Here is a 24,573-nt window from a genome sequence, read left to right on the forward strand (position 1 = left end):
AAGCCCAGCTGTCTCAAAACACCGGAAAAGAACTTAAAAATCAGATTCCAGTCTTCACGGCCACTAGACACGTCCCATGCGTGCGTAGGTATACGTGCGCGCGCGCGCGAGTGCGTACGCACAGACTGCTGGGATGCCGCCTCTCCCCTCGGGTCTTCCAGTTTCCCGGCGTGCTTAGGGCCCGCCAAATGGGAGGGGGAGACGCAAGATGGCGGCAGCCGCGAACTCCGGCTCCAGCCTCCCGCTGTTCGACTGCCCGACCTGGTGAGTGGCGGGGTGGCCAGGGCTGGAGTGGCCTGGCCAGGGCTGGAGTGGCTTGGCCCGGACTGGCAGGGCGGCTCATTTCTCGCAGCAAGCCGAACGGCTCAGAGACCCTGGAGCTGATTGAGGGAGAACTGTCCGTCGGGCCGGGCGGCGTGTGGAGGAACCGGGAGCCTGGAGCCCGGGCCCAGAAACTGAGGAAACCCCAGACTTGGGGGCTCTGGGGTGCTCGCTTAGGCAGTCCCTTGGGCGATTCAGCCGGTTGCTGGGGCGCTTCGGGGCCTTGGCCCCGAACTTACCCCAACTCCTGACTGAGTGCCTGGTGCTCTTGTGGAGCACCGTACCTGCCCCCCTGCTCTCTGTCCCGAGCGCGCACGAGCCCGCTTCCCGGCCCCAGCCCAAGCTCAGTGCCCAGCATCCCTCTGTCGTTGCTGCATCTCCCGTGCGGTACTTGTCTGTCTCCCGCAGACTGGAAGCGCCCTGAGGGCAGGGACGGCTTGACCCATCTCGAAGCCGGGCACAAGTGGACGTCAGTAATTGCTGAGATGAACCCCTTTCAACCCTTCTCAAGCTCTTGGGAATAATGGAATAATTTAATTTAGTCTTTGAGCAGGGTGCAAGATGAATACATATGAATTGCCTTGCAAGGAGACCCATCCGAGTTAGAGCTGTTTTTGCTGTAGCTCATCACAGTTTATGCATAATTCCTTTTTCTTTCCCGTTATATTGAGCTCCTCAAGGGCAAGGGCTGTCTGATTCATCTTCGTGTTCCCAGCTCCTAGGCCTAAGTCAGGCACATAGTAGGAGTTCAGAAGGCATGTTGTGGATGTAACATTTAACTTTCCTTTCCCTGTTTTCCGTACAGAATGGGCTTTTGTCCAATGCACTGTCCTTTCAACAACTGCCGTATAGAGGAGTTGGGACAGGATTGTGAGATGACTATGTTGCATCTTCAGTTAGATGGATGAGGATGCAGTGTGTGTGTGTGTGTATGCAAATGTAGGGGCTCTGGCAAGATTGTTCTTTCTTCAAACTTAAAAGGAGCAAAGACCGGAAGCAAGTGAAAGTGTGGCTGTTTTCTGGGTCCCTCTGCATTTTTGTAGCACCCAGTTGTTTCAGTCTACAAATTGTATGCCTATTTTGGTCCCTTGCTGCATTGATTTAAGAAGTTGGACCAGGACTGTAAACTTACAGTTAGAAGAGATTATTTGAGATCATCTACCATTTCCTCAGAGTCTGGTATGTACCAGGCACTGTTTGGTGTTTTGATGTATATGTATCCCTCATGAATGGTGTTATAAGAAGTATAGAGAACAGTTCCCTGAAACATGCCATTCAAGGAAGACCTGTTCAAGAGTAACAAACATCTCTTGTATTTATTGGTACCTGGTTTTATGGGCATGCTTTTGGATTGCCCTAGCTCCCTAATTATGCACCTCTGATTTGGTCTCAGAGCTCAGGACAGTACCCTCTGTTTATTCTGTGATGAGACTAATCTTGATCAGCCCCAAACACCGACTGATTTATTCTGCCTTTATAGGGTATTAGTAGTAGTGGTAAATCTTAGATTCAAACTCCAAGTAACCAGACTACCGCAGCTATAGTACTTGGACTCTCTGTGCTGCTTTTTCTCTGAGGTTGATATCCAGTGTTAAAATATAGGTTTCTTTGGTGCTGCTCTAAATACAGATCCAGTAAAGTCTGTTTTAGAGCAATTGAATCACTGGGGAAGTGTCAAATGTAGAAAGGAGCTGTAATAACAGTGAAGTAGATGACATTTCTGCTTGAACATGAACTAATTATAGGCTGGTAGAAGAGCTGCATTGTTGAATGGGACAGTGATTGTAAATGGCATTTACAAACTCATCCTGAAAATGCTTTTCTCACTCTTATTTTTCAGGGCAGGTAAACCCCCACCTGGTTTACATCTGGATGTAGTCAAAGGAGACAAGCTAATTGAGGTATGGAAATACATATCTTCCCTTTTTTTCTCGTCACACTAAACATTTTTGCCAATGACTCACTTTTCCACCCCCTCTCTTGTGCTTTGTTTTCCAGCAATGCTACTTTCGTTCATCTTGATTTTTTTTCTATTAAAAGCACATGGTGATATAACACATTCAAACCTAGTATCTTCCACAGACACTCAGTTTTTTGTGACTTCTCTCACTTTCCAAATGAAAGGTTTTAATTGATCATAGGCTTATGAGTCCCCATCAAACTGGACTTGGTGAATTCTATCTCTCTGAGTACATGGAGTTGTGTGGAAGTTACAAGATACGCAGTAACTGAAGAAGAAAGTGAATGATGTAGATTGCATTTCACTTTTGGGTTGCATTTATGCAATTCAGGCCCAAGCCTTTCTTTTTTTTTAAAGATTTTATTTATTTATTTGACAGAGACACAGCGAGAGAGGGAACACAAGCAGGGGGAGTGGGACAGGGAGAAGCAGGTTTCCCGCTGAGCAGGGAGCCCGATGTGGGGCTCGATCCCAGGACCCTGGGATCATGACCTGAGCTGAAGGCAGACGCTTAACGACTGAGCCACCCAGGCGCCCCAGGCCCAAGCCTTTCAAAGAAGTATAGTAAGCTAAGACACTTGCTCAAAAAAGAGAACGGCATGGTGATGAAACTCATTCATTCATTCAAAACACTTATTGAATGCTTATTGTGTGCCAGTCATTGTGCTCAGCAGAGGGACTAGAACAGTGAACAAAACAAGCATGGTTCCTGTCGTCAGATTATCTGGTAGGAAACACAATCACACAAAAATTACATGATTATAATTGAAATAAGTACTATACAGGAAAAGTTTAGCAGAATTCCAGCTTTTATACAAGTCTTTAGAATGAACACCACATGGAACTTCATGAGAACATGAATTTTGATTAGATACTAGGTTGTATAAGTTTTTTAATCCTTAACGGTGCCATTTACTTACCAAGAAATGGAGATTATGCCCACTATGACCATGGAGTTGTGAGTCTCCATGTCTTAAGGCAATTTTATGTTTGCTTACTCAGGTAGAATTTAGGTTCAAGGCCTCATTATTGAACGCAGTTGGTTTTCTTTGGCGTGTATAGTAAAGATCAAGATGGTTGAAAGGCATCTGTGAGATCTGAAGGAGACCCAGGTGTTTTGCAAAGTATTAAGGCATGCATTGTGATGAATTCTGTTAATTCATCATGCCCTTAGCCAGTCACTTATAGAGGCCTTTTGTCTTGAGTTCTTCTATCTTAAAGGTTACAAAACATCCAGATTATTCAAGGAAATAATTTAGCTAAAATGTCTGTAAAGCCTTTTTTTTACCATAGACTGTTCCACAGATGTAAAATATCGTTGCTAAGTAGCATGAAGCTTTGAAGACATAGAGGAATTTATTTTGGTACTAGAATTTAGTAAATCTCTAGGTTGTAGTAGAAAGAAATAGACAATGAGGCGTAGCCTTAATGCTAATATCACATTCCTTTGTGAAATAATTTATATTTTCAAAACATTCTGATTTGTCAAACATCCCTCTGATTACTGGTTTCTGTTAACTGATCGTGTTTTCTGTCTTTCAGTGCTCTTAGGTATGCTGAGTTGCCACACGATTGTCAAGTTACAATCCTTAGACATCACTGTATTGTTTTGGAGACGAATAGACCTAAGAGATGCTTATTTTTAAAGATTTAGGCAGCACTTGATACTAACCGAGCTATCTATATCCTAGCCTTGTGTCAAAGGCTTGTGATGTGTTGTGATAGCTGGGTTTAAGAAGTGCAATATTAAAACAAAAGCCATGAGTCTTTTAAGCCCAGTGTGTAAAGACACACTCTGAGTTATAACTCAGAGGCACAACTGAATTGTGGTTATTAGCCATAGCTAGTCAAGAAATTGTGGTGTTAGTTACTATTGAAAAACCAATAAATTATTTCATTCACTTGACGTTGTCCAAGAATTAACACATTTCCTTAATTCTAAGACATACTGTTACCCCCATGTACTTGAACATTTCTGTAATTGAGATACCTTTAAAATATATATATTTATTTATTTGACAGAGAGAGAGAGAAAGCACAAGCAGGGGGAGCAGCAGGCGGAGGGAGGGGGAGAAGCAGGCTTCACCACTGAGCAGGGAGCCCGATGCGGGGTTCAATCCCTGGGCCCTGGGATCATGACCTGAGCCAAAGGCAGGTGCTTAACTGACTGAGCCACCCAGGCGCCCCTTGAGATACCTTTAATAATGAATGTATATCTTTAATTTGGAAACCCTTTCTCCTTCCCAGCCCCCTGAACACCTAAATCTCTGATATGTCTTTGGCACCTTAGAATTAGAGAAATTTGGCCAGTGTTATATTAGAACCCAGGAGTGGGTGATCTTATGTATTGCTTCCTTGAGACCAGCTTATGAGCACTGTAGTTAGCAAATTTAAGTTTGTGCCTCCATAATCTGTGTGCATATAAATATAAATGAAAAATGCTGTGAGATTCAGCCTGCATAACAGTACCTGGAAAGAACAAGATGTTGAAATTTCAGGGCTCTCTCAGTTCTAAACCAATGTCTAATTTTTAACCCAAATCTTAAAACTTGGGGATGACATGGGGGTGGTTGATTGAGCTGTCAGGCTGTTGTTAAATCTTGGGGCTCCATAGCAGTACAGGCCTGGCATAAGCTCTGCCAGCAGCAGATGGGCACTGCTGGACAGAGTTTCCCATAGGTGACCCACATACGTAGACTAGCTTGAACCAATTGGGTCTTAAGGCTAAGCCTGAAAGAGGCTGGGTAAGTGATAGTGAAAATCACTTTTAACTATGGGTCATAGTTACCCATAGTACTTGTTCACCTCTTAAAAGGACTGGGTAAGTGATAGTTAAAAGAAAAATTAAGAACATGACCCATAGTACTTGTTCACTTCTTAAAATGTTCCTTGCCTTATGGTGCGTTTTTTCGATGTAGGTAGAGTGAAGAAAATACATAATGTAGTGGTTAAAAGAGCTTGGACTCTGAAGTAAGACGGACCTGAATTTCTAATCCAGCTTACAAATACAGTAGTATCCCCCCTTAGCCACGGTACCGTTTCAGTTACTGGCACAGCTGCTCCCTCTGACATGTTGTCAGAGGTCAGTAGTGGTCTAATGCTGTGTCGCAGTGTCTGCGTCGTTCCCCTCACTTCATCTCGTCACGTAGGCATTCTGTCATCTCACATCATCACAGGAGGAGTGAGTATAGTACAATAAAATATTTTGAGAGAGATACCACATTCACATTAACTTATTGCAGTATATTGTTACAATTGTTCTGTTTTATTATTGTTAATCTCCTACTGTGTAATTTATATATTAAACTTTATCATAGGTATGTATGTATAGGACAAGACGCAGTATATAAGGTTTGGTATATATGAGGTTTCAGGCATCCACTGGGGGTCTTGGAATATATCTCCCACAGATAAGGGGGTAACTGCTGTGTTCAGCTGTGTGAACTTGAATATGTTAATTATGTTCTTTGAGTCTCAATTTTGTCATCATAAAAATAAGAATAAAAATACCTGCCCACCGCACAGAGTGGTTGTGGAGACGAAGTGACATAGCAGGAAACCTAGCACAGTGTATGGCGCCTAAGTGCTCAGCAGTATCAGTGGGAGGTATAATTCTGGATTCATAAGGGGAACACTAAAGCACAGGGGAGAATAGTGGCCCAGTGTGAGTTTAGTGACAGCCAGGAATGAAATCTAAGCCTCTTGAGTCCTACCTGGTACTATACTAACTTGACTATTTCTCTACTCAGCTTTGTGCTATCTTCTCTTGGGGATTTCAGGAGGAGTTAGTGTGAAATGTGAACTAGAGCTTAAGGAGACCTGTGTGTAAAGGAAAAATATAACATTCTTGAGCAGTCAAGTTGTAGACTTCTAGAACTGGGAAAGTGTTAGCAGTAATTCATCTAGAGTCCTTCATCTACAACAACCCAGTCTACAACCAACCAGCAAAGGCTTTACTGATTCAGGATTAAAAGAAAGATAAGAATTGGGAGCCTGACTGGCTCATTTGGTGGAGCGTGCGACTCTTGATCTCGGGGTCATGAGTTCAAGCCCCACACTGGGTGTAGAGATTGCTTAAATAAAAATTAAAAAAAAAATTAAAAGAAAAATAAGGACATTGTTGTGAGTGTTCCATAAAGCTAAAATGAGCTCAAAGAATGTCCTTTATCCTTTCCTTCCTACTTATTTGGTGTTGAAATGACCTTTCTTTTATAAAATGATTATGATGCTACTAATTGGTGAGAATTTTTTTTAATGTCCTTCTTTGGCAAAATCAAAAGTTAACAATTCTACATCAGCTCCTTCTCCCCTCATAATTTTTTTTTGTAATAGTTTCCTGGTCTGTGAAATCCCCTTTTCTGCTGTTACACTGGGACATTCTATAGTTTTGGGTCCTTTTTAGTGCCATAGCAGTGTCTAGAAACATTTTAGAGCTCTTCTCTTAGAATTGTTTCAGATAGTGGCACATTGTTTACAATATTGGCATTGCAGGTCATTCACACCTGAGTTCAAATCTCAGCTGTGCTACTTAACCAGCTGGGCTACCTTGGATGAGTGACTTCATCTCTCTCCATCTGTTTTCTTGTCTTTAACAATAGAGGTGATACTTGTTTCAGAGTTGTTTTGAGAATTAGATGAGATTATGCTTAAAATGCCTAGCGGTAAATAGTCTGTCAATAAATGTTAATCCCCATACCCTTCTTCCCCAAACCTAGAAAATCTTTGCCCCATGAAGTAGTTCTGTTTGGACACAGCAAATACTCAGAGTTAACTTAGAGTAATATTTTTTTGTGGCCAATGAAGTTAGATTTAGGTACTCATACAATGATATCTAATGTAATTGTACTTCCTGAAGAGGGTTCCAAAAATACTTTGGGGCTATGGCAGCATGATTAGAATACACATAGGTGTTTACACCCCTTTCCTTTCCTCACCGATTGTTAATATTCATTCGAATGTAGATTTTCTGAACAGCAGTCTTATTACTTTGTAGACATGCTTTGTACTTCTTGTTTTCTGGTTGGCCTAAAATTAAGATCCAGTGAAATCTTCAATTTCCAATGGATGGAAGACAGCCACTCCCACAGGCTACATTCATCTAATAGAATTAAGAAAAGTTCTTTTCATACCAACCTAAGACATTTAACCACTGCATTTGGGGAGATTAATTGCCATCCCCCCTCCAAAATGCTAGTAAATTATTCTGAGCTTTTTATCTTGAAGAATAGTGGGAAATAATTTTGTTTTCACCTTGGCAAGGAATTTTATTTACTCAAGATTCTCTACTTACGAGATTGGAAGAATTTTTGCTAAACCCTGTTGAAACAAGATTTAAGTAATATTTAATTTAATATTTATTTAGAAACTGATTATTGATGAGAAGAAGTATTACTTATTTGGGAGAAACCCTGATTTGTGTGACTTTACCATTGACCACCAGTCTTGCTCTCGGGTCCACGCTGCCTTGGTCTACCACAAGCATCTGAAGAGAGTTTTCCTAATAGATCTCAACAGTAGTAAGTAACACATCCCATCCCGTTTCACACATTCCCTTTGGGGCAATGTGAAAATGCTCTTTGGGTTCTTCAGTTTTGAAATCATGTTTTATTGCTCATCGAGGAAGAAGTTTGTGTTTGGTTTTTAAATCAGCTCCTCTTTCTGTGATATCTCCTATTTTCCTGAAATAATTGATGACTAGAGAGAGAAGAGGGTTTTGGGAAGTCATGTCCTGGAAAAGGCAATAGGTATATACAGAGAACAAAAAAAAAGGTACCCAGGAACTGGGGGCTCTGGGTATTCAGGGTTTATAGGACCGTGATAAAATTGTGGTCCGGTTTAAGCAGAAGCCATGGAAAGCTCCATTAATGTATTAGAGTAGTGTTGCAGGACATTAAAAAATACTTGCTTTGAGCAAAGTTTAATTTTTTATGATGGGTTTTTTATTCCAGCTACATTTTGCTTTGACTACTAATAATACCAGTTTTAATTCCATGAGCACACTCGGAGTAAGATTTTCATCTTTGCCAAAGATAATCCCAGAAATGCACTTGAGACTTAACTGCATGGGGCTCTGAAGTTTATTCATTTTGCCCATGTATCAGTATAGTGTAAAATGTAAAGCCTCCTGCTCCTGGGCTGATCATGTGCTACTCCTTTTCCCCTCTTCTAGCACACACACACACACAATCTGCTTATATAATGACTTTGGAGGGGCTTGTCTCACAAGTACTTACTTGCAAATTTATCTCATCTTTTCTTTCCATTTTATAACATGCAGAATGCTGACATGGAGAAATATTGAGACTCTCTAGTAGAATTTTGGTTTGACTTGGCATTCATAATGCACCTATTTCAGCCAGTGTCCTTTATTGTCCTGGGGAAAACCCAAACATAACTGCCACCAGGCCAGAAGTTCTTATGTTCCTTACACTTGGGGCTGGAGAGGTCAGACCACAGCAATGCCTGTCTTCTGCCTTGCGGGGCATGGCTGTCGCTGGGTTGGAGCGATTCCTGCTAGACCCAGAATGAAGCCAAACCTGTCCAGCGGAGAGTGAGCAATGGTCTTTGTTCGATGGGGTAGCGACGGGTCTGGAGATGTGTAAGAAATCCACTGAAGAGATTGAAGACTCAGTGAAGAGTTTCCTTTTCATGGTGACCCATGACAAGGGATGTAAAGCGGACCGCATGCTCTTTTCATTTTAAAAAGCAAAACTGATGTGCTGGGAGGAACTACTCGCCCTCCTACAACTCAGGTTGGTTTTTGTTTCTGTGTTTCTCTCTTATATTTCTGATTTGGTTATTCCCAGCACACGGCACTTTCTTGGGTCACATTCGGTTGGAACCTCACAAGCCTCAGCAGATTCCCATCGATTCCACAGTCTCGTTTGGCGCATCCACAAGGGCCTACACTCTACGTGAGAAGCCTCAGACACTGCCGTCAGCTGTGAAGGGAGATGAGAAGATGGGTGGAGAGGACGATGAGCTCAAGGGCTTGCTGGGGCTTCCAGAGGAGGAGACCGAGCTTGATGTAATTCCATATCCATCTACGGTGTTATTTTGTCTTTTGGGACTCTGGGTTTTGCAGTATGTAGCTGTTCTGTGTAGCTTGAAATGCCAGTGACTTAGCATCAGGAGGTTTGCTGCTTTTCTAGTACAGTGTGTCCAGATGTGACGCACCTGGGACAGCTGGGCCGTGTGGGCTTGGTTATGTCCAGCCGGGCCTCTCGAGGAGTTCCTGTCAGACCTTCGTGGTCGTCTGTATACCTTCATTGGATGTTAGAAGCCAGGGCCAGGAGTTAAACTTTCCTGGAGCTGCCCTGTCCAGTGTGGTAGCTACTAACCACATTTCTGGTACTCAGTAGTCACATGTGGCTAGTGACTTCCATATTGAATGACAAGGATATAGAACATTTCCATCACCCAGAAAGTTTGGTCAGACAGCACAGGCTTAGAGAGACTGAAGCTTTCATTCACTTACATTGCTTTTTTTGTTTGTTTTTTAAGATTTTTTTTATTTGACAAAGAGACACAGCGAGAGAGGGAACACAAGCAGGGGGAGTGGGAGAGGGAGAAGCAGGCTTCCCGCTGAGCAGGGAGCCCGATGTGGGGCTCGATCCCAGGACCCTGGGATCATGACCTGAGCCGAAGGCAGATGCCCAACGACTGAGCCACCCAGGCGCCCCAACATTGCTTTTTTTTTATGTGGTTCAAATAGCCTAAGAATCTCTGAGTAGAACTAGACTGCTTTTGGTCTTATGGGCCTAGCTGCCCTGAAGGCCATGAATTTTACAAGATGTAATTTTAAAGTGCTAAAGTTGTCCTTTTCTAGAGGCTAGCCCCAGTGGCTTGTGATGCATCTGTTGTCCTTAACATGTCCATCGCTGCACTGGTGTGACTGGTCTATTCAGGTAGACCAAATGCCAGCATGCCCTTACCCACCCTCATGCATTTACCTCTTGTTCATCAAGGCAGTTTCTCAGCCCTTAGGAAAAAAAGCACAACAGAAATCTTATCATTACATGTTATTTTGTTCTAAAGAAGTAGCCTCATAGCCAGGCACCTTGCTGACAGTCACTGGTGCCCATCTCTCCTCCAGGCTGCTTCCCTGCTTCCCTGTCTTTTAAGTTCAGTTTGTTAGGTCCTCCCTGGGTCTTCATTCTTAAGACATTTAGAGTGTCTCAGACTGCAGTGCAGATTGGAATAGGTCCAGAGGATTGGGAAGAGGCAGGCAAGCAGTGCTGAGGCCAAGTTAATCATTGAAATAGATGGGTGGTTATGAATAGAAATGGGGCCATACACAGGGACAGGGAGTGACAAACCATTAATGCCAAATATTAAGTGCACTGGCCCTGTCCTTCTGAGCTTCAGTCGGGAGGGCTAGTGGGAAAGAAGCTGTCAGTTGCCCTCTCTCATCTCTGTTTCGTTACTTTAAGGCAGTTCATGGAGTTCCTCCCAGTCACATTCTTTAATTCTCAGCATGAAGACATGATAGTCTTTCCCCCAGAAACACAGAACCCTACCTCAGGGATATTTGCACAGATGACCTGTTCTCAACTCAAGGTTCTTCACCTCCTTGTGACCATCATTGCCCCACTAATTAGTGGGGATGTTCCATATTTTGTCAAAAGAGGCTTGTTAATAGTAGCAGTCTAAGGGCAGTAATGAGTCTTTTCTGAATACAAGAGGAGCTTGTTTGCCTGGGGAGGTTAACATTCGCTCCTAAAGCCTTCTTGCCCCTGTTTAGCTCTATGGTCTTCAGATTCCCTGTGTACTGACTCCTGTCTGTCTTGTGTGAACCCTGGCCTAGAACCTGACAGAGTTCAACACTGCCCACAACAAGCGGATTTCCACCCTGACCATTGAGGAGGGGAATCTCGACATTCAGAGACCAAAGAGGAAGAGGAAGAACTCGCGGGTGACTTTCAGTGAGGATGATGAGATCATCAACCCAGGTGAAATGTCTTCCTAGTTTCTTCCAATGAAAAAGCTGTGATCTCAGAGAGTACACAATGTGCACAATGCGTAGGTTGGTTATAATGTTTCTCAACAAGGTGTAGGATAACCAGTGCTATATTAAGGAAAGAGAATTCTTACAGGTCATCAGTGGAGTACCCTCAAACACTCAAGTATTATCCAGTTGCAGTGTGAAAGAAATAGACAAAGAAAGGGCCTGCGTAATGCAGTATACAGAGCCAGGCTGTAATTCCCACCTGCTGGTCCAGCAAGTCTGTGTCATAGTGGAGATGGAAGTAGAGTTGTTTGTTGTCTTTTACCTCAGAGTAGAGCATTACTGTCTTTGTGGAATTCTGAGTGTGAGTGGTAACTCTAAGATTGGAGAGCCTTCTGCTGCCACCATTAACCGCACTAAAGACTTGCCTCTCTGTAAGGAAGTAATGTATAGAGAGTTTGTATGGAAATGTCATCAAGGTGAGAGCATCTGTTTATGGGAAGCCACCAAATTCACCAGTTTGTTCCATCATTCAACATCCATTTATTGGGCTCACATATATGTCAAGTACTCTGGTAGGTAGATGACATTGAGCCAGGAGGTATCATTTGTATGATGAGGATGGAATTGAGATTCTGAAAACCTTGTTAGAAATCAGTCTCAATGAATAGAAACAAAGATCCCAAACTAACAAGTTGCTTTTACTTCCCAAATGAAATACAGTGAGAATAATCTTCAGGTCCTGCACATAGGTTCAAAATACCAATTATTTAAATGGAGAGGATCCATTCCAGTGACAGCTCATTAAAAAAAAAACAAATCTAGTTAATTGAATGAGTCATCAGGGGGATGTGGAAACTAATCAAGTGCAGTTTAAAATTGCATTAATAGAACAGTAGGGGATAGTAACCCCACTCACTTGTGTTCTGAGCAGAACTCACCCAAACAGGTTACCAAATGCAAGCACAGCCTCAACCACTGAATGTGTTATGTAGTCCTGAGGGAGGAGGAGACTCACAGCTATGGAACACTGTCCCCCAAATGCTGGGAATGTAGGGGAACTATGCTTGAGGAGGCATGGCCACTGTGGTTGGATATTTGCAGGGCTGACCTTAGGGAGGAAGGAGTAGGCAAGCCAGAGCCAGTGAGTAGCAAGTATTTGGCTCAGCATAAAAAGCAACAACAAAATCCTTATATTTAGAAGAAGAATCAAAAAGATCCCTATGAAAGATCTAGGCATTTGTTTGGTGTGTGAAGTAGAGAGGATTACTATCCAAGCAGTGAATGCCCAATGGAAGTGTTCAGGCAGGGGCTGAGTGACCAGTTGGGGAAACTTATTTCTGGACCCCAGAACCTGTTGAATAAGAATTCTAGGGGTTGGACCTAGAGATTTTATAGTTTTAAACAAGCTCTTTTTTGTACCGATGAACAGCCAGCAATTTGGGAATCACTGGATAGTCAATCTTTTAAATCTCTTTTAGAACTCAGGGTCTGGTCTTTTGTTTTTCTCCTTGAAAATTATTGCCCTGGGGAGCACCTGGGTGGCTCAGTCAGTTAAGCATCCCACTCTTGGATTTGGCTCAGGTCGTGTTCTCAGGATTGTGGGATCAAGCCCCTTGTTGGGCTCTGTGCTGAGTGTGGAGTCTGCTAGAGTTTCTTTCTCTCTCTCTCTGTCCCTCCCCTTCATGTGCTTACGCTGTCTCTCCCTCTTCCTCTCTCAAATAAATAAATAAATCTTTTTTAAAAAATTAAAAAAAAAAAAGGAAAGAAAATCATTGCCCTGGCGCGAAATGTGTATTCAGACAGAGCCTCGCATAGCGGTTAAGAGGACCTGGGTTTGAAATGAGCCTCTTCACTTAGTAGCTCTGTGACCTTGACCAAGTGACTTAACAGATATTGGCCTCACAGGACTGGTGGGGAGGCTAAATGATTAATATATGTACAGATACTTTATTTTTTAATTTTTTTAAAGATTTTATTTATTTATTTGACAGAGACACAGCGAGAGAGGGAACACAAGCATGGGGAGTGGGAGAGGGAGAAGCAGGCTTCCCACCGAGCAGGGAGCCCGATGCGGGGCTCGATCCCAGGACTCTGGGATCATGACCTGAGCCGAAGGCAGACGCCTAACGACTGAGCCACCCAGGCGCCCCCTCTACAGATACTTTAGATCAGTGCTCAGCACTCAGTAAGCCCTTGACAAACATTAGCCATTATCCTCACTGTCATCAGCCATCACTTTTGCATTTTATCTGTGCAGCCGTTCCTATGCCAGAAGTAGACTTACTAGCAAGGAACTTGTTGGTAGATCTTCGAGGAGCAGATGTCTCGTGGAATGGGTGTATCCTCTTTCTTGGAGTGGAATGGCTAGAGATGAGGAGAGGGTGAGAGGCCCGAGCACCGTTCAGCCAGCATGGCACAGGACAGGGTCCCCCAGAGAGTTATCCTCCCCCTCCACAGGCCTTTTGCACACGTGGGGTGCATACCCTGTGAGCCACCCCTCTTGGGCTCCAGTTGCTCTTTTGCTTCATTTAGCTTGCCTTGCTGAGGGGACGATTGGAACAGGGCTCCTATGGGGTGAGAAAAAAAGTAAGGATGCCTTTTATAGAAACTTCGTCCCTTTCCTAATGAGCCTGGATATCTTTCCTTCTTTCTTCTATATATTGTTCATTCACTGAGCAAAGACTGGTTGTGAATGTAATGCCAGGGTGTATTCTTTGGAGGCATCTTAATATATGAAAAACCAGACTTATTAAACAAACAAGGGATTAATTACTCAAATAGTGAATCTTTGTTTTCCGAAGGGATTCATAGGGGTGTTTCTTTGAATAGCAGGCACCCTCTATGCATTTAAAGTCAGATATACAGCCCCTAATATGAAAACAGTTCCTTTCCCACCACTATATTAAGACAAAGGTGCTTGGAGTAGTTTTTTTAGTAATGATAGTAAGTCTGCCTGCCTGTTTTCCAGACCTTCAGCCTTCAGCGAGAAAGGTCCCGTTCATCCCAGGTGATCCAGCCTAGTCGTCCCTTCTGTGCTCCAGGAACACTATCTTGCACCCCTCCATTGTGTTGTAGCCTATCTGGCTTTTCAGCTGTGAACTCCTTAAAGGCGGGACAGTATCTTGCTCTTTATTTTGATGCTTGATGTCCAATAAATGAGACATGAGAGAGTTACTGCAAGCACGTCCCTTCCTTGATCTTAGCACTTTTCTTCCTGCAGTGAATGAGGCTAGAACCAGTAATGTGTTTGTGTGTAACCTGTGAAAAGGGGGCTGCTCTCCACCCTGCCTGGACAGGGGGCTTCAGCTCCTTTAGTAAGTCTTGATTGTATACAGTTGTTCAGGTCAGGAGGCCAGGTTAACTTGGAAGCCCTGGGCCTGAATCCTAATTTCTGGTATTTGCTAATGAGCGGGCATTGGCAGGGTACGTGGTGTGTGACCGCTTCCCATGTGTCATGTGTCATTGTTTTATCACTAGCTTGGGGTTGATGAAATCTGCTCTTTGATTTCCCCCTTCAAAGAGGGACTGATCATATGGAATGGGAAAGAACTTGGGAAAGGCAGTACAGCACAGTGGTCCAGAGCCAAGGTCTATTTCTGGCTGCTTGGACGCAAACCCTGGTCCTTCCACTCCCCAGCAGGGTGACTGGACCAGGCACTTCACCCCTCCAGGCCTGAACATGTCTGTTAGATGCTGATTGTAGTCGTACTCGCCTCGTGGAGTTGTGAGGATTTAACACAGTGCCAGCGCTCAGTAAGCACTTGAAGTGTTAGTTGTATTTTACTGTTTTAATACAAGTTGTGATTACTTTGTTTGCAGTGGGCCCTATTCCCTTAATCATCCCAGCGGAGTATCAAACTAACCCATCTCTCATATCTTCTGCAGAGGATGTGGATCCCTCAGTTGGTCGCTTCCGGAACATGGTGCAGACTGCAGTGGTCCCAGTCAAGGTAGGAAGCACCTTTTAACAGTATTTGAAATGCCATACAGTCTGGTGTAAAAACCCACGCTTTTATGCGTAGGCAAGTGTTAATTATGTGCCTAATTTTAAAACACATTCTTTGCTCTTCTCCTATTTTTCATCATGTGGAAATACTTTCATTCCACCTGAATCTACGGGATCCTGGAGTGCCATAGAAAGACTGCAGGTGACCAACCAGCTTGATGCTGCACGTAAATTATGGTGCGCCTGGGGGTCTGTAAAGTTACCTCCCAGCAGGACGCAGAGCGACCCACTTTTCTTTAGCCTTGCCCTTCTGACTCCAAGTAAGCTATTAGGCTTATTAGGAAGAGGCATTGTTGCATTTCTGCAGGGCCCCTCCAGCTATGGCCGTGCCTTTGTTTTGTGATTGGGAATGGCACAGATAGGAAAGGCAGCCCAGATTGGATTAGGCTGAAAGATCAGGTATGTTGAAGAGCCAGGAGGTGAAATTACAGAGATGTTCTGGTTGCTCAACATGTGGAGGAACTATGTGACCACTTGGACTGTCCACAGGGAGCAGATGGCCCCTTGAAGTAGTGAGATCCCTGTGAATTAGAGATCTTTAAGAAGTGATTGGAAAATGCTGGTCAGAGGTGCTATAGAAAGTTTTATTTAAAAAAAAAGAAAAGTCTTTAGGTGCGCCTGGGTGGCTCAGTCGGTTAAGGGTCTGCCTTCGGCTCAGGTCATGATTCCGGGGTCCTGGGATCGAGCCCCACATTGGGCTCCCTGCTCAGCGGGGAGCCTGCTTCTCCCTCTGTGTGCGCCCCCCTGCTTGTGCTTGCACTTTCTCTCTCTCGTTCTCTCTCAAATAAGTAAATAAAATCTTTAAAAAAAAAAAAAAAAGTCTTTAGGGGCACCTGGGTGGCTCAGTCAGTGAAGTGTCCGACTCTTGATCTCAGCTCAGGTCTTGATCTCAGGGTCAAGCCCTGCGTTGGACTCCATGCTGGGTGTGGAGCCTACTTAAAAAAAAAAAATCTTTGGACTATATTAGACTAGATTGATTACCTATGTCAAGTTTTTGGTTAGTCTTTTTTAATCCAAAAGGGGTAGAGGGTTGAGGGGGATCTTTCATGAACGTTCATAAGCCAATGTGAAAAAGTACAAGACGGAATGTTTCTCTGCATCTCCATAGCGTTTGTGTTACATTCCTCCTAGAGCTCTTTTCTCTCTTTTTGCTTCTTCCTTTGGAATATTCTGTTGTCATTAAAGTATAAAACCAGGGGCCCTTGGGTAACTCATTCAGTTAAGTGTCCGACTCTTGATTTCGGCTCAGGTCATGATCTTAGGGTCATGGGATTGAGCCCTGCATCAGGCTCCATGCAGGCGTGGAGGCTGCTTAAGATTCCCTCTCTCCCTCTCCTTTCACCACCACCCCCCAAAACAAAGTATAAAACCAGCAGGTATTTTTACTTCTTTGTCAGTTTTATTATGATATAATTTACATACAGTAAAATACATTTTAAGTGTATAGTTTGAGTTTTGACAAATGTATACACATGGGTAACCACCACTGTTATTAATATATAGATTTCCATCACCCCAGAAAGTTCCCTTATGTCCCCTTGCTGTCAGTTCCCCCCACTCCCAGCCCCAAGCACCCAGTAGACTACTTACTATCACTACAGATTTGTTTGCTCTCAGATTAATGTTCAAAAATCAGGCGATCAATATGAAGATACTAACTTTTTACTTAAATACTACTATTAACACCTCTGCTTCCTGAAAGGGCATTTTAACATCAGAAGAGAGGGAGGTTGTGACTATAGGATAAAGAGTAGTAACTTAAACTGGATAGGTTTTACTTTATGAAAAGTTCACACATTATCCTCATTTTTCTCAGTGTGACGTAGGATTGTGAGCCCTTTGTGGGGAGCGGTGTTTGGGAGCCCTCATGTTAGACAGTGACTATCTGGTCTCTTCAAACCCTGAGACTTCAGGACAGTGAAATAGGTTGTCTGGGAAACAAAACAAGCTAGAGGGTTGGGGGTCTTCTCCGAGTTTTCTAGGGCTGGAATAGAAAAGGCTAACTAACACCCTCTTGTGCCTCACCTACTTGCTTCCTCTGTTCCTTACGAACCACAGAAGAAGCGGGTGGAAGGCCCTGGCTCCCTGGGCCTGGAGGAATCGGGGAGCAGGCGCATGCAGAACTTTGCATTCAGTGGAGGACTCTACGGGGGCCTGCCCCCCACGCACAGTGAGGCCGGCTCCCAGCCGCACGGCATCCACGGGACAGCACTCATCGGTGGCTTGCCCATGCCATACCCGAACCTCGCCCCTGATGTGGACTTGACTCCCGTTGTGCCGTCAGCAGTGAACATGAACCCTGCACCAAACCCTGCGGTCTATAACCCTGAAGCCGTCAACGAACCCAAGAAAAAGAAATATGCAAAAGAGGCTTGGCCGGGCAAGAAGCCCACACCTTCCTTACTGATTTGATATTTTTGGTCATGGAGAAGGGTGGGATTGGGTGGGAATTGGGTGGAAGGGTGAGGGGGGAGCTAATGAACTAGGGAGAAAAACTTTCCATGTGTGCGGTCTCGTCTTTCAGAATGTCTCCTGGGGCCCTAACCGTGTACTATTAAAGCTGGGGAATATCCCATAAAGACCTGTCTTCAGAACACTTTGAGTGTAGAGCAGTGTTTCATATTTCCTGATAAGTAGGCTGCCCTGGCTCTTTCCCAGGCCTTCCATCACCTCCTTTTTCTTTTCTCCCTCGTTCTAGGGGCATTTTGATTTACAGGCGTGTTCCCTGGGAGGAGACTCCAGGCCCTCAGGTGGTATCTAGAGCCGTGGCGGTGGCAGCAGCATCACCAGCCTGTGGGGCCAGCAGCCTGATTTCTGTTGACTGTCCCTGTAAGTCCCAGATAGCGAAGGGGTTGCCGTGGATCCCAGGGCGATCAGAAGAGGGTTTAGAATTCTTCAGTTAAGCTAAGGTTTCAACTCAGAGATGTTTGCCTAGGTCACTGGTTTTGAGGTCTGATAGTTAGGCTTTTTTCTCTTTTGTCCTTTCTGTTGGAATGAGAACATTTGGATTTTCCTTCATCTGTGACCAGTGCCATAGACACGGATGGGTAGTTGGAAACTTACAGTATTGTTGGAACTTTACCTGTTTCTCTTGTCACATCTGAGTACCCTACTTGCCGAAGTTTCTCGTTTGATTCCAGAGTACTGTCCTCTACTCTCTAAAGTCTTGCTTTCCTTTTCAAGTGTGTTGTGAAGGCAATTTTTTAAGGATATGACCAGTTAGAGCAGCAATTCCAATTAAAAAGGAAAAGATTTTACTTTGCAAGTACCTGATGTCTTGAAGAGGACATTTTTAAATGTTGGTTCAGAGGCTCTCCCCTCCTTTACTGAGAGCTCCCATAACCCAGAGCTCCAGGACTGGGCCCAGCTAACAAACATAGGAGACGAAGGTAGCAAACAGTGATAGGAGCTTTGTACAGAGATTTGTACATTTGTGTAATAGGCCTTTTCACGCTTTATGTGTAGCTTTTTACCTGTAACCTTTATTACATTGTAAATTAAACGTAACTTTTGTCATTCGTGCCGTCTGTGATTCGGTCGCCATCCCGGATTCCCGCCGCCGTCAGGGCACGTTTGTCAGAGGTACAATGGATGACTTGGGAGGCGATGCTCTGGCCCCATTTTATTACCACAAATAAAGATGCCCCCTGCCGAATGTGGAAATTCTAATTAGAGATCCCAGTCCCCAGACTGAAGCCTCACTGAGCAAAGTGGGTTAAGAGGTGCCTGCTGCCCTTCATCGGGAGGCAGAACCGCACAACGGATGCGGGGCGCCAGGGCCTCGGGACACCGGTCCCTGGTGGGCATCGTTGCCTGGGCCTGGCGGCCCGCACTCTGGCTCCAGCCGCTTGCATCGGGAGGTTTGTAGGGGATTTCAGCCAGAGTTTGGATCGAATGCGTGTGTCCTGCACACAGGACCTCATATGCAGGGATTGGCTTTGTGATGAAGATGCCAACTAGCTTCCAGATCCCTTGGATTCAGAGTGTGGACTGGGGGCAGGAGCAGCCTGCGGAAGAACAGGGATCCATAAGATCTCAGCTGTGTAAGAAGTTGACTTCTTAGCCAGCTTCTGTGAAAATGAGGGTCCCCGTCTTACAAGGACACCTCCCTCGTACTGTAGTGAAGGTGACCGTTCGTGTTGGTCACAGCCCCTCAGCAAGCACCTGTCTACCCTGCCCACCATTTACGGCAAGTCATTTCATTTCCAAAGCCCTAAGGAGGGGCCTGTTTTATCCCCACTTTAGAGGTGAGAAAACCGACAAAACAAACTTCCCTATGGTCCCACTATAGCAGAACTCTAGTCTGAATCCAGAGCCCGAGCGCGGGCTGACGCAGCCTCCGGGATGAGCGAAGGCGACGGATATGCTCGGCAGGCTGTAGCTCTGTTCATGGCTAGGTTTGTTTTGAGGTTAAAAAAAATTTTTTTCCAAACCGGATGACTCACTGAAGTTATGTTAAAGGGCTTAGATCTAGTTTAGGTAATAAACCCTTACTGGCAAAGGAGCTTCTACCCTGCATGATTTGGTTTCAGAATTGGAGTTGCAGGGGGAAACTTGCAGTGTAGTCTCATAGAAGGCTCAGCAGAGAATATCCAAGCCTGCCAAGCTATACCTTTCCCTGTAAGGGACTTTGACTTCAGTGGAAGCAGGACTGCTTAATTTGGTAGTTCCCTGACCTAAGGAGGTGTGTATGCGTGGAAACCTGGCCCCCCTGGCACCATCCTTCTGAGTCGTTCCAGTCAGGTGGTAGTGCCTCTCAGAGATGGGCAACTCGGAAAGGGGCTCGGTTGCCTCTCGCCCTTAACACAGCTCCAGACGGGCCACAGGTGGATAAGCCCCTCTTGTTCACCACAGAACTGGCAGATGGTTACCACTCTAGTGAGCACGACGCTGGTGTGGGACTCAGCACCTCCCCGGCCTGGCACATGCACCCACCGAGAAGCGACTGCGGTTTCCCCAGAGTCCTGTGCTGGCTCGTGGGCCATCGGCTAAGGAGGGAGGGAATGACCCTTGTTTCCCTCCCCAGGGCGGGAGAGGGTGACGAACCCCGTGGAGAAGGACACCTGTTGACGGGAAGCGGCCCATTTCCCAGGTGTTCCCCGCTCAGAATCAGCTGTTTGGTGACAGCTTGCTGAAAATACGCCCATTATCTGCAAATCATAGAGTTCTAGAGTCCGAAGGACTTAGGAGATCCTGTCTGGATCCTTCATTTTGCTTGTGAGCAAACCATGGTAGTGGGGCCCCACTTCTTTCAACTAATACAGACGGAAATGTGTGAGCTGGGCACACGGAAGTGTGCCACCCCGCCTGCAAGAGGCCTGCCTTCTGGAGGGAAATGTGCACTCTAGCGATGCTGTCACCTGCTGGGGGCTTTAGTGGAAGGATGGACAGGTAAGGACAGCTGAGATGGGCAAGGAGGTCAGGGAGGCCTCTAGGGAGATGACATTTGAGCAGAGCACTGAAGAAAAGTAGGGAATTGCCATACGGAGGAGCATGGATTCAAGCTTCTCAAGGCAGAGGAACCAAAAAGACCAGGGGATGGCACATAGGGGGTGGAGGAATCAGGCAGAGGCCAGATCTCACCCTGTAAGCTTTGCTGGGGAATTGGAAAGTTTTGAGTTACCAGGAGACCACAGAAGGTGTTTTTTCCTCCTTACTTTAAAAAAGAAAAAGAGGGGCGCCTGAGTGGCTCAGTCGTTAAGCAACTGCCTTCCGCTCAGGTCATGATCCCAGGGTCCTGGGATCGAGCCCCGCATCGGGCTCCCTGCTTGACGGGAGGCCTGCTTCTCCCTCTCCCGCTCCCCCTGCTTGTGTTCCCTCTCTTACTGTGTCTCTCTCTGTCAAATAAATAAAATCTTTAAAAAGAAAAAAGAGGAAGAAAGAGGAAGGGGGGAGGGAGGGAGGGGAGGGGAGGAAAGGAAGGCAGGAAGGTTGGCTTAGTAGAGACATGCTCATGTAGAAATACTAGAAAATCCAGAGCACATGCATCTCGCCCCACCCCCACCCAGAGTCAGGGAGACTTCCTTGGGGGGATTTCAGGAATCAGATGTTAGAAAATGCCCCTGGCCGCGGATGAATAAGGCTGTCCCTGGCCACAGGTGAGTCTCCCTGAAGCCAGGGAGGCAGGCGTTCTAGTGCTCCCTCTCTCACAGTTTAGCAAACCTAGAATTAAGTCTAAATGTTGAGAGAATACGGAAGAAAAAGTTTCCAGTAATTCTGTCTTCGGAAGGGGGGTGGGGCACAGGGGAGAGGGTCCTGGAAAGCTTCGGAGGGGCGACCTTGGATGTTTTCAAGTGGCAGAGGGGAGGGTACGCAGGAGCGCGCAGGGACAGGGGCAGCCGCAGGAGCAAAGGGGCCCGGTGGATGAAAGTCCCCAGCATATGATGGGGGTGGCGGGAAGGCTCTGGAGTGCTCACCTACTGAGTTCGGATGGCATCTGTCTCCGTGGAGTAAAACCGTTGCCTGTTCGTTCCACTGGGGGAATTGGGTTCGGAGGCACCGCCCCCTGAACCGGGGCGGAGGTGCAGTTCCGGCCTCGGCCAGCAGGCGGGGCCCCGCTCCCATTCTTGCAGCCGCTGGACCTCCGAGGGCGGCGGGCCGGTCGCCGAGGGGAAGAGGAGGCAAAGCGGTCTGGCTTTCTGTCCTGCAGCCTGTGGGCACTCGTTCTCCCAACAGCTCTGAGAGGAGGCCGGGAGAGCCCCATTTCACAGCTGGGGGACTCGAGGCTCTGGGAGAGCACCCCGCCCAAGGCCACACTCTGGCACGTGGTAGAGCAGGGAGTCACACCTGCACCTGATGTTTTGCACTCTGAAGGGCGCAGGGAAGCTCCTGACGTGGGTTGCTGCCCTGCCTGTGCCGGGGGTCTGTGAGAGACAGGAGCTTGGGCCCTTTCCGATTTTTCTCCGTCTCCACGTGGCCGGGACACGGGGGCGCAAGAGCACCCGGCTCCGGGGGTCCCATACAGACCAGGTTGGACCACTGGCCGCTGACAAAATCCAAAGGCAGAGAGACATTGGTGGTGGGACAAGAAAGGGACTTATTTCAGTGAGGCTGACACCGGGAAGACAGGGGACTAGTGTCCTAAAGACTGTCTCCGAAGTGCTGAAAATACCTCCAGGTTTGTATTAGGAGAATGTGGGACACAGGCCGGTGGGTCCGAGCAGGGGGACAGTGAAGGTCAAGTGGGTCACTGTCTTGTCAGTCACGTGGGGTCTTGCTGGGGTCAGGGCCGTCCCTATTGCTTGAGGGGGGAGTTGCGGTTCCCTTGGGGGACGCTGTGCCTGCAGGGTCTTCTGCCTAAGAGGTAAGCTGGAAGGAACTTAGCCAGTTAGAAAGTTTGGGGTCAAGATGGAGGTATGCAAGGCCTCTTTACCCCTTCCGTCTCCATCTCTGGTGCCCTTCGCGGGCTTGGCTATCTCCACGCCTAGGGCCCGAAGCACGCACACTGTTGCACCTTAGGCTCCCGTGCCCTGCAAGCGAGATGTGGGAGGAACTCTCAGGAGAGACCCTCTGCTGCCCAGGTCTCCCGGCCGGCCTGCCGGCCTGCCTAGGCCCCCACCCGCCATGCCTCGGCCTTCCTGCACCAGCCAGGCCGCCACTGGGCACGGGAGCCCGTCTGCCCCCCCGCAGCTGTGCCCTCCTACTGACGGCCAAGGCCAAGGCCAAGGCCAAGGCCGCCCTCTCCTGGGCCCATTCCCGGCAGCATTCAGGCTCAGACCGCTCTAGACCTTCTCTTGATTCCATTTCCCCACCAGCTACCTCAGCTTCCTTCCGTTTCTCTGCTCCACTTTGCCGTCCCACTTCTGGAAAGAATGGTCTTATCTTGCTGTCTCAGCTTCCTCTCCTCCACTCGCTCTTGCATCCACCCCTGGCAGGCTTTTGCCCCAACACTCCATCCAAACCTCGCCTGCTTATACCCTGGTCAGTCATGTCACAATCACTGCTCCACCCAGAGTACTCAGGAGGCCCTTCATTACCTCCAGAGGAAGACCCACTCTTTCCACTGCAAGTCTGGCCCTACTCTGCACCCGCTCCCGTTACCTCTCTGTTTTCCTACCTCTCCCCGCCTTGCTGACTCTGCTGCAGCCACCTCGCGGGGGGGGGGGGGGGGCGACTGGTCCCCCAACCCTGCCCCTGTGGCTAGGACTCTTCCCAGATGTCAGCATGGCCCCCTCCCTCACTGCCTTCAAGTTGTGAAAGAGGAAAGCAGGCCGTGACCTCTAGGGGCTGGCCTGGCGCTCACAGCTGGGCCTTGGTGTTCTCCTGTCAAACAATTTTACAGCACATCAACATCAGACAAAGCCACACTGCGTCAGCGATGAACACAAACAGCACCACTCTGTAATCATGTCTGAACCCAGACAAAACATGAACATTGCCCAAGCCCCAAAAAGGACCAACCATCTTTATGATGGGTTGACTTGTGGTTCCAAAAGGTATGTCCAACTGGAACCTCAGAATGTGACCTTCTTTGGAAAAAGAGTCTTTGCTGGGTAATTAAAGGATAAGGGAGGGATCTTGAAATGAGATAATTCTGGATTAGAATGGACTAAATCCAATGATGAATGTCCTTCTAAGGTACAGAAAGGAGGAGACAGACACACAGAGGGGGAGGCCGAGATTGGAATGATGTGTCTACAAGCTAAGGAACGCCAAGGATTGCCCGCAGCCCCCAGAAGCCAGGAGAGGGGCATGGAACGGGTTCTCCCGCAGAGCCTCCAGAAGGAACCAACCCAGCTGACATCTTGATGTGGACCTTCCAGCCTCTGGTCTCCAGAACTGTGAAGGGCTACATTAGTGCCACTATAAGCCACCCAGTCTGTGGTGACGTTACAGCCAACCTAGGAAAGGAATGCAATCGCCCCCCAGCTAGTAGGAACTAAAGACAGCTGTAACCTTGGCCTGGTCTCCCCTCCTTCTAGATAGAGTTTATTAGGATCCCCAGCATAGAACTGGCCTGGTTTCCTGAAAGCATCCAATCTAGAATCAAGCCCTGCTTCCATCAGCCCTCCCAAATCCCCTACCCCAAGCTTGAATCCTACACCAAGGCCTTCCTGACTAACACTTTCTCACTGAGTCACCCGTAAGCCCTATGGAGCGTGCAGTCCCAGCTTGCTAACTGTCTTGTGTTCTGGCGGTCTTTGGCTGGAGGGCATTGGCGAAGTCTTCACCCAAAGGCCATCATTTCCAGCTAAAATTGCGGCCTGCCCACCTCCCTCTTTCCTACCCCCTCCCCTTGTTCCGTTTCCCCACCTTGTCCCACACTAGGCCATCTTACTGACTTTCTCTGTACTGTTTGTGGTCTGTCTCCCCCCAACCCCCGCATGTGAATGTGAA

The 24,573-nt window shown here is 46.7% G+C and overlaps 1 protein-coding gene and 1 non-coding gene across 3 annotated transcripts; both read left to right on the plus strand.

The window, feature by feature from the left end:
• Positions 1-35: 35 nt before the first annotated feature.
• Positions 36-18,753, plus strand: PPP1R8 (protein phosphatase 1 regulatory subunit 8). Of its 2 annotated transcripts, none has more exons than XM_021683609.1 (7): positions 36-264; positions 2,162-2,222; positions 7,644-7,797; positions 9,088-9,308; positions 11,088-11,232; positions 15,117-15,181; positions 17,296-18,753. In XM_021683609.1, the coding sequence occupies exons 1-7, from the start codon at positions 209-211 to the stop codon at positions 17,647-17,649; spliced, it is 1,056 nt and encodes a 351-aa protein (XP_021539284.1). In that variant the 5' UTR covers positions 36-208; the 3' UTR covers positions 17,650-18,753. The 2 variants fall into 2 exon arrangements, with proteins under 2 accessions (XP_021539284.1, XP_044769854.1); XM_044913919.1 differs by having other exon boundaries at positions 68-264; positions 7,722-7,797.
• On the plus strand, positions 3,937-4,102 carry LOC123324778. Its single transcript, XR_006540043.1, has one exon.
• Positions 18,754-24,573: the final 5,820 nt, after the last annotated feature.

Source organism: Neomonachus schauinslandi, chromosome 4 (assembly GCF_002201575.2).
Source record: "Neomonachus schauinslandi chromosome 4, ASM220157v2, whole genome shotgun sequence".
Taxonomy (NCBI): domain Eukaryota; kingdom Metazoa; phylum Chordata; class Mammalia; order Carnivora; family Phocidae; genus Neomonachus; species Neomonachus schauinslandi.

What these genes read in the sequence shown, in the direction of transcription:
- PPP1R8 (XM_021683609.1), top strand. Translation starts at nt 209, where the DNA reads ATGGCGGCAGCCGCGAACTCCGGCTCCAGCCTCCCGCTGTTCGACTGC. An exon ending in CCTAATAGATCTCAACAGTA is followed by an intron (nt 7,798 to 9,087) that starts GTAAGTAACACA and finishes GGTTATTCCCAG; the next exon opens with CACACGGCACTTTCTTGGGT. An exon ending in CTGCAGTGGTCCCAGTCAAG is followed by an intron (nt 15,182 to 17,295) that starts GTAGGAAGCACC and finishes TACGAACCACAG; the next exon opens with AAGAAGCGGGTGGAAGGCCC.